Here is a 16,254-nt window from a genome sequence, read left to right as displayed (position 1 = left end):
GATCTCATTGGTAAACCATTCATTGTTTAGCACATTAAGTGCCCTGTCAGTCACCAGTGACTGACACTATACTTTCCGTCCGGCAGACAAAACAGACAGGGCGCTTAATGTGTTAATAACATGCTATTTAGCTTCCATGTGTTTAAATGCTTTTACTGTAGTTGATTAACATTATTGTTTTGGTGGTGTATAACAGTTTGTACTTTAGACTGTCCAGTGTGGCTCAGTTAGTTGAGCGTTGTCCCATGCACAGAGAGGTTGAGGGCTCCATCCCTGGTCCAGGTGGATTCAGGAGACAGCTGACTGATTTCCTCTCTCTCATCAGTTTGTTTCTCTCTCTCTCCCTCTCTCTCTCCCCTCCCCCCCCCATCCCTTTTTCTCTCTCTCTAAAATCAATTTTTTAAAAAGTTTGTACTTTAAAAGCATATGTATCTCTCTGGCCGGGTGGCTCAGTTGGTTGGAGCACAATCCCAAACACCTAAAAAAGGGTGGTGGGTTTCATTCTTGGTCAGGGCACATATCTAGGATGTGGGTTCAATCCCTGGCTGGGGAGCATATGGGAAGCAACGAATCGATGTTTCTCTCTGACATCAATGTTCCTTTCTCTCTCCCTCCCTTCCTCTCTCTCTAAAAAACAATGAAAACATATACTCAGCTGAGGATTAAAAAATAAAAATAAAAACCCATGTATCAAACAAGTAGTATATCCTTCTATATCCACAGGAAACATTTAAATAATAAAAATGGAAATTAAGTGCTGATCAGAAAAGGTAACCTATAAATTTTATGCTGCTTCTGAAGGTAAGAGTCTCTGAAAAGAGACTGAAATATGTGAGTAGTTTTCAAACTTCAAAAGTTACTATTATATGTTTTGTTCATAATATTGCTTCCCATATGTAAACTGCATTAAACATTATTTGTTTCCCTGGTGACTTGAACATTAACTTTCTCATATAGATAACACAGGCAAAAGGCAAGACAATGCATGAATAAAATATATGTAATAGTTGAAAGGAATAAGTATGGTCTGAATATTTTAAACTTACTGTTCATGGAAATCCAGCATTGGTGGTTCAAATCGTATAGGTCTGCAGTTACCCCGGTACAGAGATATACTGTAAGTAAAAAGAAAACAGCTTAAGAAGCAATTCCTCAAATAACCTATTTCCCAAGCCAAAGTCAGACACTTAAATTTTGTCACCAAAAAAGTATCTTTAAGAAAGGTTAAGTCTAATGTTCTATTAGGGATGTGCATTATTTTATTAGAGCATATCAGCAAATGTGTGTTTTAACAAAATTAAAAACAACAACAACACAGGAGTAATTTCCCTATTGAAAGGTAATGCAAAAAACAGAAACTGCTCAGGTAGATGAAATGTTAAAATTTATTTGGTTGATATAGTTGATAATAATATACCTTAACATACTCACTTGGATTTTTTATACATGTACAATGAACTATAAATACATAATACAACTACAACTTACTTGGAAGACATTATACATATTATAACTAAAATGGCAAAAGAGCCCTAGCCGGTTTGGCTCAGTGGATAGAGCATTGGCCTGCAGACTGAAGGGGTCCTGGGTTCGATTTCAGTCAAGGGCATGTACCTCAGTTACAGGCTCGATCCCTGGCCCTGGTCAGGGTGCATGCGAAAGGCAACCAATCTATGTGTCTCTCTATCACATTGATGTTTCTCTCCCTCTGTCTCTTCCCTTCCCTTCCCTTCCACTCTCTCTAAAAATCAATGAATGAATGAATGAATGAATGAATGAATGAATAAATAAATAAATAAATAAATAAATAAATAAATAAAATGGCAAAGGAACTAAACAAAAATTAATTTGGGGACAGAAATTTCCAAGAACTGGAATACCTTTTTAACCTGAGAGTCTGGAACACACTGATCTATGCCATCTTGGCCTAAATATTTGAGTATCATGTCTAACTATCCCATTTTATACTGGTACTTCCCACTAGAACAGGTTTCAGAATAGCAAACTTCCTCAACCTCACCACGATCTAACAGTGATGCTAAATATAAACGACCTGGGGTTTGAGTCCACATAACTACAGTCATCTGTTTATATACCAAGAAAGTCAGAAATTCAGTCAGCCATTGAAGTTTCTAAATAGTCCGTATTTCTCTTTCTGTTGCATTTTAAGAAGTGATATAAAAACAAAACCCATTCTGTGAGATGACAAAATCCATCACCACCACAATTCACAAGAACACAAGCTTCAGATGATACAGTAATTTTATTCAAGATACAGAGAAAATACATTAGAAATAGACAAGAACATACAAAATATGTAGGAAATTTAGCTTTAACTTAATTTTATAAAGATTAAATAGTCTAAGGAGTGGCATAATTGAGCTAAACGCTCTAAAGTCAAAGGTGTTTTTAACCCTACCATTAAGAGCAATCCTCAGTGCTGCTTGATAATCCCTCTACATATGGTGAACAGCAAAAATGACATACACAAATAAGAAGAAAAACACCCAACATTAAGATGATACTGTACTAAAGCACAAAACTAAAGATGTTGGGACAAAGAAGGCACAATTCCTCACAAGACAGCTGCTACATGCAGCAAGAGGTACAGAATCTACTCTTAATTTCTGTCCTTCTAAGTCTTAGAATCTAAGACATGATGTAACTCTGGCTCCTTTGAAACAAGAGATACTACTACTGATAAAGTTCATCAGTTTTAACTGTGAAACCCAAACTTGCATGAACTCTTAATCCAATCAAGGGGAAAGTGTACTGCATAAAGTAAATGTGTCTAACTCATTAATTTATATATAAACACTGCTATGAACCGTAATGTAAATATCTGATATGCAGGATGGTCTTAGGCGACCCCTGTGAAAAGGTCGTTCGACCGCCAAAGGGGTCGCGACCCACAGGTTGAGAACTGCTGGGCTAGAGCCAGTAGTGTTTTTTTAAAAAATATGTTCTTATTGATTTTTCTTTTTTAGAGAGAGAGGAAGAAAGAGACAGAGAGAAATATCAATGTGAGAGAGAAACACTAATTGGTTGCCTCCAACACACACCCTGACTGGGGACAAACCCACAACCCAGGTATGTGCCTTGACCAGGAATCCAACCAGCAACCCCTCATTGCACCGGACAATACCCAACTAACTGAGCCACACTGGCCAGGATACAAGCCAGTAGTTTTACCTAACTGTTCTCAGGTAAAGCACCCCTGAACTCAGAGCTCAGGAAGTGACCTTGGCAAAACTGAGACCCTAGCTATGGACAAATACTACCAGCTGACCCATCAAGCATCCTAAGTTGAGTGGTGAAGGACTGTTTCTGCTGAAGTGGGCGATAAAATCTGAAAGAGGACACCACTTACTCTAATGTGTAGATATCAAGGAAAGGAATAAAGAATTATGAACAACCAGGTAAACACAATACCACCAAAGGAAACTAATAAAGCTCCAATAACTGACCCTAAAGAGATATTCGAACTGTCTGACCAAGAATTAAGAATGATATTCTTAAATACATTTAGTGAACTATAAGACATATAGACAAAATTAGGAAAACAATGCATGAACAAAATGAGAAGAAATAGAAATTACTAAAAAAGAAACCAAACAGAAATCCTAGTGCTGAAACATCAATGCAATGAAGAATTCCAGAGAGCTTCAACAAACGACTGGACAAAGGAGAAGAGAGAATCAGTGGACTGGAAGATAGTTAATTTGAAAATATCTAGTTAGAGGAGCAAAAAGAAAAAAGAAAAAAAAAGTGAAGAAATCATGTGGAGCCTACAGCAATGATGGCGAACCTATGACACGCATGTCAGAGGTGACACGCGAACTCATTTTTTTGGTTGATTTTTCTTTGTTAAATGGCATTTAAATACATAAAATAAATATCAAAAATATAAGTCTTTGTTTTACTGTGGTTGCAAATATCAAAAAACTTCTATATGTGACACGGCACCAGAGTTAAGTTAGGGTTTTTCAAAATGCTGACAGGCCTAGTTCAAAAGGTTCGCCATCACTGGCCTACAGGATACCATCAAGAAAAATAATAAAAATATTATGGGAATCACAGAAGGAGCAGAGAAAGGGAAAGAAAGTATATTTAAAAGAATAATGAATAAAAACTTCACAAACGTGGGGAGAGAAATGAACATTAAGATTCATGAGGCCTGCTCTGCCAGCATGACTCAGTGGTTGAGCATCGACCTATGAACCAGGAGGTCACAGTTTGATTCCCGGTCAGAGCACATGCCCGAGTTGTGGGCTTAATACCCAGTGTAGGGCATACAGGAGGCAGCCAATCAACGATTCTCTCTCATCATTGATGTTTCTATCTCTTTCTCCTCTCTCTTTCTCTCTGAAATCAATCTACATTTATAAAAGCCAAGTGACCAAACGATGGAATGACTGGTCGCTATGACGCACATTATGGCAGCCAACGGGCCTGATGGGGGCCCCGATCGACCCCCCCAACCACCCATGGCCCCTTCCCCTGGCCAGCCCCGCCCCCAACCGCCCCCCCCCCATGACTGGGGGCAGGACCAGCTGGCCAACCTCCTGTATCCCCTTCTCCCCACTGGCCCCCCAGCCCGATAGGCCCCCTTCAGGGCAGGCCAGCCGGACCCCGCACAAATTCATGCACCAGGCCTCTAGTAAAAATATATTAAAAAAAAACAAAAAACCTAAACAAAGACTCATGAAGCCCAAATGACCCCAAATAGGTTGGACCTGAAACAGGTTATACTAAAACACATTATAATTAAACTGTCAAAAATCAAAGACAGAGCCCAGCCAGTGTGGCTCAGTGGTTGTCAACCTATGAACCAGGAATTCACAGTTTGATTCCTGATTAGGACACATGCCCGGGTTGTGGCTCTATCCCCAATAAGGGGCATGCAAGAGGCAGCTGATCAATGATTCCTTCTCAACATTGATGTTTCTCTCTCTTTCCTTCTCCCTTCTTCTCTGAAATCAACAAAAATATATTTTAAAAAAATCAAAGACAGAGAATTTTGAAAACAGCAAGGGAAAAGAGATACATTACATATAAGGCTATAGGTGGATTTCTAAACAAACAAACAAACCAACCAACCAACCCACAAAAAAACAACTTTGCAGGCCAGGAAAGCGTGAGAAAATATATGCAAAATACTGAAGGAAAAATAACTACCAATCAACAATACTATACCTGGCAAAACTGTCTTTCAGAAATGATGGACAGATAAACACTTCCCCAACAAACAAGGGGAAAAATCTAAGGGAGTTCACTTTCGCTGGACCTTTCCTACAAACAATGTTAAAAGGCATTCTTCAAGTAGAAATAAAAGGATGCTAACAAACATTTAAAAACATGAATTATGTGCAAAACTCACTGGCAATGATAAATACATAGTCACCAAGTCCCATTTTCTACTACTGTGATTATGGTGCTAATTCATTTACAGTTCCAGTTTAAAAGTTTTTATTTTTATTTTTATTTTATTTTTTTTATTTATTGCTTAAAGTATTACAAAGGGTATTACATATGTGTCCACAGTTTAAAAGTTTTTAAAAAGTACCAAAGTAACAAACACTAAAATAACCTGTTACTGAATACACAATATAAAGTATATGTAAAATTTGATATCATTAAAGTGTGGGGAGGGGAGTAAAAGTGAAAAGTTTATGTATGCTATCAAAGTTAAGTTGTTATTATCTTAAAAAAGAGTGTTAAAAATGTGATTTTTTAGTATAATGGTGACCACAAAAAGGAAAACCTGTAGTAGTTACACAACAAGTTATGATAAAGAAGTCAAACCATACCACTGCAAAGGGTCATCAAATCAGAGAAGACAGTAAGGAAAGAAAGAAGGAACAAAGGATTTTAAAAAAGAAAGAAATTAGCAAAATGACAATAGTAGGTCCTTACTTTATCAGTCATTACTTTAAACAAAAATTGATCAAAAGACTTAGAATCGCAGAATGAATGAAAAAAGAAAAGCAAGATCCAAAGGTATGCTGCCTGCAGGAGACTAACTTTAGCTTTAAAGACACACACAGATTGAGAGTGGCAGGATAGAAAAAAATATTTCAAAAAAATAACTAAAATAAAGCAGAAATAGCTATAATTATATCAGACAAAAAAGACTTTAACAATAAAGGGATCAATCTATCAAGACAACCTAAAAAGTATAAATATTTATGCACCCTAACATCAGGGCACCTAAATATTTTAAGCAAATATCAACATTTAACTAAAAAAGGAAATAAACAGAAAATAATAATAGCTGGAGACTTTAATACTCCACTATCAACAATGGATAGATCATCCTGACAGAGAATCAATAGGAAGCAGTGGAATTGAACAATATTATAGACCAAATAGAGCTAAGAGAAGTACACAGAACATTTTGTTCAACAATAGCAGAATGCATATTCTTCTCAAGTTCACATGCAACATTCTAGGACAGATCATATGTTAGGCCACAAAACAAGTCTTAGCAAATTTAAGAAGGTTGAAATTATAGCAAGTATTTTTTCTAATCATCCTAATATATAAAAAGCTAGGGGCCGTCATGACCTAAACGACCAGATGGATGACTGAACAGCAGGCTGCGTGGGGCGACCAGGCCAGCAGGGGGATTAGTGAGAGACGACCAAACGACTGAACAGCAGGCCGGGGGCGACCAGGCCGGCAGGGGGGGAAGTGAGGGGCGACCAGGCTGGCAGGGGGAGGGGGCAGTAAGGGGCGACCAGGCCAACAGAGAAGAGCAGTTGGGGCAACCAGGCCAGTGGGGGGTAGGGGGAGCAGTTGGGGGGGAGCAGTTGGGGGCGACCAGGCCAGTGGGGGGTGGGAAGGGCAGTTGGGGGTGACCAGGCCAGCAGGGGGCAGTTAGGGGTGGGTGACCGGGCAGGCAGGCAGGTGAACAGTTAGGAGCCAGCGGTCCCGGATTATGAGAGGGATGTCCGACTGCTGGTTTAGGCCCGATCTCCCCCCGCCCCCGTGCACGAATTTCATGCACCGGGCCTCTAGTCCTATCTAATAATAGACAAACATGGTAATTGACTGTACCTTCGCTACGCCTCCCATTGGTTAATCAGAGTGAAATGCAAATTAACCGCCAACAAGGATGGCGGCGAATTTGCATACGGCAGGCAGGGCGGGACACCAGGAGCCACCATCCAGGCCCCCATGTGCGATTCCAGGAGCCGCCAGAAAGCCAGGCCACAGGCAAGGCGACCCCCTGGGACCCAGGAGCCGCCTTGCTTGCGACCCGTGATTGTGATCGTGATCGGAAAGCTAGGCGCAGGCAAGGCAGCACCCCGGGACCCAGGAGCTGCCTTGCCTGCAGCCCGTGATCATGATCGTGATCGGAAAGCCAGGCCACAGGCAAGGCGGCCCCCTGGAACCCAGGAGCCCGTTGGCAAGGTCTGCAGGCAAAGCAGCGATCAAGCTATGAGGGGGAGGGTGGGGGGCGGAAGGAGCTACAAGAACAGCTCTGGCCGGAGACTGAAGACTCCCGCCGGAGGGAGAAGCAAAGACTGAAGGCTTAGCCACAGCGAAGACTGTGTCCAGAGCGATGATGGAAGGTGGCGGCCAGAGTGAAGGTCTGGGTCCCGGGTGCCAGAGGAAAACTGGTGCTGGCAGCCAGGGGAAAGAGGGCCTATTGCACAAATCTTTGTGCAACAGGCCTCTAGTCCTATATAATAAAAGCCTAATATGCTAAGTGTCCAGTTGTCCAGTCAGCCATTCAACCAATCAAAACGTAATATGCTAATGATATGGTAAGGCTGCTCAACTGCTCGCTATGACGTGCACTGACCACCAGGGGGCAGGTGCTCTGAATGGTAAGTGAGCTTGCTGGTGGGGTCCAGCTAATTGGACTGGGTGAGATGGGCAGGACACGCCTGGAGGCCTCCTGTAGTCCCTCCCCACCTGGCCAACCTCCCGCGTCCCTCCTTGGCCCCAATCGTGCACCATTGGGTCCCTTGGCCTGGCCTGCTCCCTCTTGCAACCCCTTGGGGGATGTCTAAGAGCTGGTTCGGCCTAACAGTGGAATGACCAGTCGCTATTACGCACACTGACCACCAGGGGGAAGACGCTCAATGCAGGAGCTGCCCCCTGGTGGTCAGTGCACTCCCACAGGAGGCGCGCCGCTCAGCCAGAAGCCGGGCTCACAGCCGGCGAGTGCAGTGGCAGTGGCGGGAGCCTCTCCTGCCTCTGCGGCAGTGCTAACAATGTCCGACTGATGGCTTAGGCCTGCTCCCCACCAGGAGCGGGCCTAAGCCATCAGTCGGACATCCCCCAAGGGCTCCCGTACTGCAAGACCATGCCCCCCGAGTGCACGAATTTCGTACACTGGGCCTCTAGAAATGGTATAAAACTAGACTCAGTTATAAGAGGAAAACATGAAAACTTACAAGTACTAGGACATGGAAATTAAACAACACACTCCTGAGTAACTAATAGATCAAAGAAGAAATCAAAAGGGAAATGAAACAGTATCTTGAGACAAACGAAAATGGAAACACAACACATCAATCCTGTGTTAAGGATAAAGGATAAAGGATAAAGGAAAGCAGTTCTAAGAGAAAAATTTAGAGCAATAAAAGCATACATCAAGAAAAAAGGCAGATCACAAATAAACAAAGTAACTTTATACAGCAAGGAACTAGAAAAAGAACAAATTAAACCCAAAGTTAGCAGAAGAATTAGAGCAGAAATAAATGTAACAAAGAACAGGAAAACAATAAAAACAGGTAAATAAAACTAAGTGTTAGTCCTTGACAGGATAAACAAAATTGACAAATTGTTAGCTAGATTAACCAAGAAAAAAACAGGACCCAAAAATAAAAATTATATATGTAAGAGGATACCACAAAAATACAAAGGATCCTAAGAGACCATGTACTATGAATAAGTATACGCCAACAAATTGGAAAACTAGAAGAAATGGATAAATTCCTAGAAACATACTACTTACCCAAACTAAATCATAAAGAAATAGAAAACCTAAACAGACAAATAACAAGCAAGCAGACAAAAATAACAAGCAAGCAGACAAAAACCTCCGAACAGGAAGAAAGTACAGTTCCAGATGGTTTCAACAGTGAATTTTACCAAATATTTAAAGAAGAATTAATTTCAATCCTTCTCAAACACTTTCAAAAAAACTGAAGAGGAGGGAACACTTCCAAACTCATTATATGAAGCCAGCATTACCCTGGTACCAAGGACACTACAGGAAAGGAAAACTACAAGCCAATATCCCGATGGATATAAATACAAAAAATGGCACATTAAAAGGCTCATACACCATGATTTATCTCTAGGATGCAAAAATGGTTCAACATATGCAAATTAATACATGCGATACATCACATTAATAGAATAAAAGGTAAGAATCATACAGTACATCTCAATAGATGTAGAAAGTGAATTTGACAAAATTCAATATCCATTCATGATAAATACAACAAACTGGGTATAGAAAGAATGTACCTCAACATAATAAAGGCCACACATGACAAGCACACAGCTAACTTCATACACAAACATGAAAGGTTAAAAGTTTTCTTCTAAGATCAGAAGACAACACCATTTCTAGTGAACATAATACTGCAAGTCCTAACCAGAGTATTCAGGCAAGAAAAAGAAACAAAAGGCAATAAAACTGGCAAGAAAGAGTGACATTATCTCTATTTGCAGATGACCTGATTTTCCCATATAATAAAAGGCTAATATGCAAATCAACTGAACAGCAGAATGACCAGTCACTATGATACACACTGACCACCAGGGGCTGATGCTCAACACAGGAGATGCCCCCTCATGGTCAGTGTGCTCCCACAGGGGGAGCGCTGCTCAGCCAGAAGCCAGCCTCACGGTTGGCAAGTGCAGCAGCAGTGGTGGGAGCCTCTCTTGCCTCTGCTGCAGTGCTAAGGACCCCTTGGGGGATGTCCGCCTGCTGGCTTAGGCCCACTCCCTGCGTGCCATTTTGCATATATATACAAATAGAATCATCATATTATATATTTTAAACTTACACAGTGTTATTTATCAATTCTATCTTAATATAATTGGGGGAAATGGTGCCGTCTGAGGAGCTGAAGTTTTTAATTTTGATAAGTCCAATTTATCATTTTTCTTTTATGATATGTGTTTTTGGTATCCTAAAAAAAGGCTTGTCCAGGTTGCAAACATTTCTACTAAACTTACTGTAAATGTTTTATGCTTTTAGCTCTTACATATATGCCTACTGTCCTTTTTAATTGTGGTTTATGTTGTGAGGTAATTTAAAGTTCATTTTTCCCCCCTTACAAATATGACACAAAATGTCAAAAAGCTTTTAAATAGGTATTTTAAGCCACTTGCCTTAGATACCTTGATCCCCTAAACTAAAACCTGAGGTTTTCACAATTGATTCTAATACCCTCTCCAAGTGTGCTGCTTCCTTCCACAGGTATCCTGTCCCTTCAACAACACATATGCTTAATGACCTCATCTGAAGTGGTGTCTCCACAACCCTTCCAGACCCCTGAAGCAGGGGGTATATCCAGAGCCCCCACACAGAGCAGATACTGTAAGAAGCTGAAAGCAGAACCTACTCCCACCTCTCTTCAACACTCTTCCCTGCACTGTACTCTCAAGTCCTGATGCATGCCTCCACTGGCATCCCTGCTCTTTCATCGCCTTTCCCCCTCTAATTCCTACTAATTCTCTATATCCTCTTCTAGGAATGTTGGCTGAAAGAAAACAGATAGTGAATATTGAAGAATTCCATATTTGGCATAAGAATAGTCAAAGAGAAGGCAACACTGAGCTGGCAATCAGAAGAGAATGAATTCTGCCCTGGCCAGGTGGCTCAGCTGGCTGGAGTGTCGTCCCATATACCAAAAAGGTTGTGGGTTCGATTCTCAGTCAGGGCACATACCTAAGGTTGAGGTTTGATCCCCAGTTGGCCACAGACATGAGGCAACCAACTGATGTTACTCTTTCACACCAATGTCCCCTCTCTTCCTCTAAAAACCAGTGAACATGTATCCTCAGGTGAGGATTTAAAAAAAAGAAGATAATGAATTCTAACTAAACTTGGGCACATCCCTTGGTTCGATGAGTCTCAGCTTCTTCATGTGTCAAACAAAGGGGCTCAACAAGACAATCCACTGGGGTCTCTTGTTAGAATAATCTCTGATTATATGATAACTTTCATTTTAGTGAAATTTTCAAACCCAAACTCTGACACTTTTATAGAAGTTTGTATTTGAACTGAAAGAAAAAATACAATTTCTATTCTGATACAACTATACATTTACAATTTGTTGTTACACGACTGCACATTTTACTTTATATTTCCATTTCATATTTTACTTTACATATACATTTCCATTAAAGTTATTCATATTTAAATGAGAGTTCAGGCACTTTAATTTGACTGTGCAGCACTGAGCCACATATAAAAAGAACTGGCTAAATTCTTCCAGTGTGAAGCTATGTTCTGATCATTACTGCTAGGGAAATACAGAGACTATATTTTCTCCAAGTCACATGTTTTAAACAAATGACTTATTAAATGTAATTCATAAATACAGCTCTTTAGTTTTTCTTGCTTTGTTTGTTTTATTTCATTGATTTTTAGAGACAATGGAAGGAAGAGGAAAAAGGGAGGGAGGGAGGAAAGGAGGGTGAGAGAGAGAGAAACATCAGTATGAGAGAGACACAATGATTGGTGGCCTCCCACAGGTGTCCCAATTCAGGCCAGGGAGTGAACCCACAATCCAGGTACATGCCCTTGACTGAGAATCAAACCAGCGACCCTTCGGTGCACAGGCCAACACTGTAACCACTGACCTACACCAGCCAGGGCCAGCTCTTTAGTTTTTAGTTGGTTGGTATGAGCTAAATCTAAATTTAAACTTGTATATGACCATAGATTGAACTGCATCCTCCCAAAATTCATATGCTGAAATTCTAACCACCAATGTGATGGCATTTGGAGATGGGGCTTTTGGGAGGTAATTAGGGTTAGATGAGGTCATCAGGGTTAGGCCCTTAAGAGACACCAGAAAGCTTGCTTCCTCTTTCTCTCTTTGCCATGTGAGGACAAAAGGGAGAAGGCAGATCTCTGCATGCCAAGAAGAGAGCCCCACTGGGGAGCCAAATCTGCTGGCAACTTGATCTTGAACTCCCTACCTCTAGAACTGTGAGAAATAAATGTCTGTTGCTTAGCCGCCCAATCTGTGTGGTATTCTGTTGTAGCAGCCTGTGTTGACTGCCTAATCCAGTCCATACCATATGGTATTACTGCATACCAATTTGAACCTAATGTTTATCTAATTCTTTGTCTTGGTGAGAGAAAAGAGGTATGATTGTTTTAAAATGTATCTACAAATTCTCCAATATTCCCGCTATCAATAGGTGTAAATCTCTGCCCCCACCCCACCAATGCCTTAATTCCATGCCAACCTAAGTGATCAAAAACTCTATGAGGATAGGTCATAAAAGGTGATCCAGCTCCCACTGGCTCTCTTTGGGATGTTCACTCTTGGAATGCAGCCACATGCTATAAAGAAGACCAAAGCTTTGTGAAAGACCACACAGAGGGGCCTACATGCAGGTGTTCTCGTTGAGAGCTCAGCTGAAGTCCCAGGTAACAAGCTAGCATCAACGTGAGAGCAATCCTATCTCCAGCCCCTTGCCATTGAGTCATTCCCAGCCCTGGCGTCTCCCCAGCTGAGGCCCCGATCACCATGGAGCAGAGGCAAGCTGTCTCTGATAAACTCTGCCTGAATTCCTGCCCTACAGAATCTGACAGCATAGCAAGATTATTGTTTTTTTGCCAGTTAAGTTTCAGGGTAGTTCATTAGACAGATCTAGATAATAGATAAGTGGAATGTGAGATCAGAATATCATGTATTCATGTAAATTCTTCAATATACTAGGAAAATAAATCAAAGCCCAGATCTTGATCATGATCATGATGAATAAGATCATTTTCATAAATGTAGCCCAGTATAATTCCATAGCTAATTTCCTAAGTGCTGGAATAAAGGATTGAGGAAGAAGCACAAGATATCAGGCATGCTTTTCTCAACACTAATTTTGCTTCAGATGGGTCAGAGTTCTACGGTTCTTAGACGGTCCAGCCAAGGTGACGTCAAGCTAGACTCTCAGTGGTCTGGAAATAATCCAACCAGAGTCAAAAACATTTGGGGAGGGGTGAAGGACACAAGGCAGCATTACAATTTATAATCATAATAGCAGAGAAGTCTACACCTCACTGTTGGCAGTTGGCATGTCCTTAGGGCATGGGTCACAGCAGATCAGGTCCCAAGAGGCATAAGTAAAACATTAGGGAGAAGGACAGAGCAATAGGGGAGCAGGGACATTTAACTGCAGATAGGAAAGAGCAAAAAACAGTGATTACTGAAGGAGTTTCATTATACATATTTTGGAATTAAAGTTTTTAGCTGTCCTAGTCTTAATTGGAATATTTGCTACTTCTGTCTCAAAATAAAGTGTTCTGTTGATGCCATCTGAATTTCACTGGTGTGAGGATACTCCTGGATGTACTTTAGTATCAAGGATCTCTCATTCACAGAAAGCTCTTCTTCCCCTCCAGAAACCAGCTGCAGGCCCTCACTGGATATGGAAGGGGATCAGGCACTATCATTCTTTATATTGTCTCCATAATAGATGTGAGAAGCTACCAAAAGACCAAAAAATTTGGAGGTGTGAAAGGCATCTTCAATTCACATGCGTGTAGACAGTCTCATAACACCCGAGGGTAAAACCACTCTCCTGTAGTCATGAGAATCTGTGTTTTAAAGGCATCCTTTCCAGGGGACTGGGTCTCACTACTCCCAGTTCCCCCTCTAGGAGCCTGCAGACAAAATGACCTCTGGCGATACTGAAGGCAGCAATGGTCAGTCCATAAAAGGCAGCGAGAGCCACAAGAAAAGTCTCTAGGGAGTTACAAAGTTGATCCTCTGACAAAGCCAAGAAGTTTCAACTCTGAGTAAAAGCCTTTCATAGATGATATACTACACAACGCATCACATGCAAATTCAGATTTTAAAACCTGGTTTTCCATACACAAGACTTGAAATACATGATATAATATGATTTATAATATACTTTTCCCTCTTCATCAAAAAAAGTATGGGGAAGAAATGGGGAACATTGCAGGAATCCCCTAGAGGGACCTGAAAGTATGTTAGTATTTTACTAAATCTACTGAATTTTATATATTGTAAAATGTATATATATTCCTTCTTTACCTTTTTTGTTGATAGGAACTGAATCCAAGTGTTGTCTCAGTCTGTGAAAGGAAGAAAACAATGGTAAAAATACTAAAACAAAATCTTTGTACTAGAGACATACGAAATATCCAAAATATTTTATTGTAATTTCAATCTTGATCTTATGCTCACTTGAATTTCCAGGTTAAACCTGATGCCCAAATCATATGAAGTGACTTGTCACACTACTAGTATGTACAGGTGTCCTCTGCTTTTTGTAGTTCACATTATGCCACTTCACTTCACAGAACACCTATGTTAGTACCTGCTTTCAGTAACCAAAACCACCCAGAGCATCCTAGCCGTATCTCCCTTGATTTTGTGTGTCCCTTTGCAAGCCGTGTCCTTCGGGTATCAGAAAAGGCTAAGAGAACTCGCAAGGATGTTAAGTTTTAGCATGAAACTGGACATAATTACATATATTGATCGTGATGAACAAATAAAGACACTGTGCCTGTGTTGAATTTTGGGTCTGGGAACACTTAAATTCTTTCCATAGATATGACTGTGCTTCTCTGCTTTACACCATTTCGGCTTATGAGAAGTTTCACAGAAACCTTTGCTTTCAGATAGAAGAGGAAACCTATAATTTAAGTGTGAGAATAATTTGGATTACATTTTTTAACACACAAGAAAATAATACAAGGCAATGTAATTGATTTTTAAAAGTTTGCCAGACCACCTCCAATGAGAAGAGTCCTCTTCACAATCACTTTGTGAGGCTCCATGAGCCTCACTGCTCACTGTGACCACTGTGTGCCACGTGCTGGTGTGTAACAGTTCCTGCCATTACAGACCTCAGGGGATTGGAGGGGGAGTGAGGTGGGTAGAGGTGGAAGAGGGTTTAAGGGGGATAAACAGTGATGGGGGGGAAAAAATTAAAGAAAACTGTGTTTAAACATTGAATAAAGGACTATGAAAATCCTGGGAAGGTGCTGTGTCAGAGAATAGGTGATATGCTTAAACATGTGATGAGGGAAGGCCTGTCTGCAGAGATAACATTTACACTAAAGCCTAAAGGGTAAAAAGAGCTGTATGCAGAAGTAAGATTGAGTGGTGGAAGCAAGACTGGGTGGTGGTGGAGAAAACAGCATGTGCACAGGTCCTCAGACAGGAAAGAGCCTGCATGTTCGAAAAAAAGACAGCAGGTCTATCTGGCTGGAGTTTAGAGAGAAGGGAAAGAAGAGAGGAAAATGAGGCTGGAAGGCAAGGCAGGGGGCAGATTCAGATTATGTTGTGCTGTGGTGAGAAGCCATGGTAAGAAGTTGAATTGTGTATATTCTAAAGGCAATACAAGAGGTCTGGGGGAGTCAGACAGACACAGACATGGTTTTAAAGATATTATTCTGGCTACTGTAGAGGATAGATTTGAGGAGGATATGAGAGAAAGCAAGAAGTTGGGAGGCAAACAATGAAGAACATAAAACATTTAATTATGTGTGAGCAAACGCCCAAACTCTAAGAAATACCATCAGTGTCCTGGCCAGTGTGGCTCAGTTGGTTGAGCATTGTCCCATGCAGCGAAAGATCACTGGTTTGATTCCCAGTCAGGGCACATGCCCAGGTTGCAGGTTCGATCCCCAATCGGGGTGTGTATGGAAGGCAACCTGTCAATGTTTCTCTCTCACATTGATGTTACTCTCTCCCCTTTCTTTCTCTCTCAAATCAATAAAAACATTTTAAAAAAGAAAATAAATACCATCAGTGAACTTATCCCAAAAGGTTAGCTTCTACATTATAAATAGAAATAACAGGAGAGTTGTGGCACTATTTTTCCCTATTAATATATATTATTTTTGAAATGGTATTTTGGAGAATGTACATAGAGAATATATGGCAGATGTGGGAAATGTCCTTATTTTTGAAAGTGAATGTTTGAGTGAAGGTAAAATGTCTCGATGTCCGTAATTTTCTTTAAAATATTTTAGCTACACACACACACACACACACACACACACACACACAC

At 40.8% G+C, this 16,254-nt stretch overlaps 1 protein-coding gene across 2 annotated transcripts in view; it reads right to left on the bottom strand.

The window, feature by feature from the left end:
* Positions 1-16,254, bottom strand: part of TMEM131 (transmembrane protein 131) — a 194,646-nt gene that overhangs the window by 118,119 nt on the left and 60,273 nt on the right. For both annotated transcript variants that reach the window (XM_059659035.1, XM_059659036.1), the window contains exons 3-4: positions 14,268-14,308; positions 1,047-1,115 (exon numbers count right to left, since the gene is read on the bottom strand). In XM_059659035.1, the coding sequence (XP_059515018.1) occupies positions 1,047-1,115; positions 14,268-14,308 (110 nt within the window). The remainder of the gene's footprint in view (positions 1-1,046; positions 1,116-14,267; positions 14,309-16,254) is intronic.

The sequence above is a fragment of the Myotis daubentonii genome, chromosome 12 (genome assembly GCF_963259705.1).
Source record: "Myotis daubentonii chromosome 12, mMyoDau2.1, whole genome shotgun sequence".
Lineage (NCBI taxonomy): Eukaryota > Metazoa > Chordata > Mammalia > Chiroptera > Vespertilionidae > Myotis > Myotis daubentonii.
This window is presented reverse-complemented; position numbering and strand designations above follow the sequence as displayed.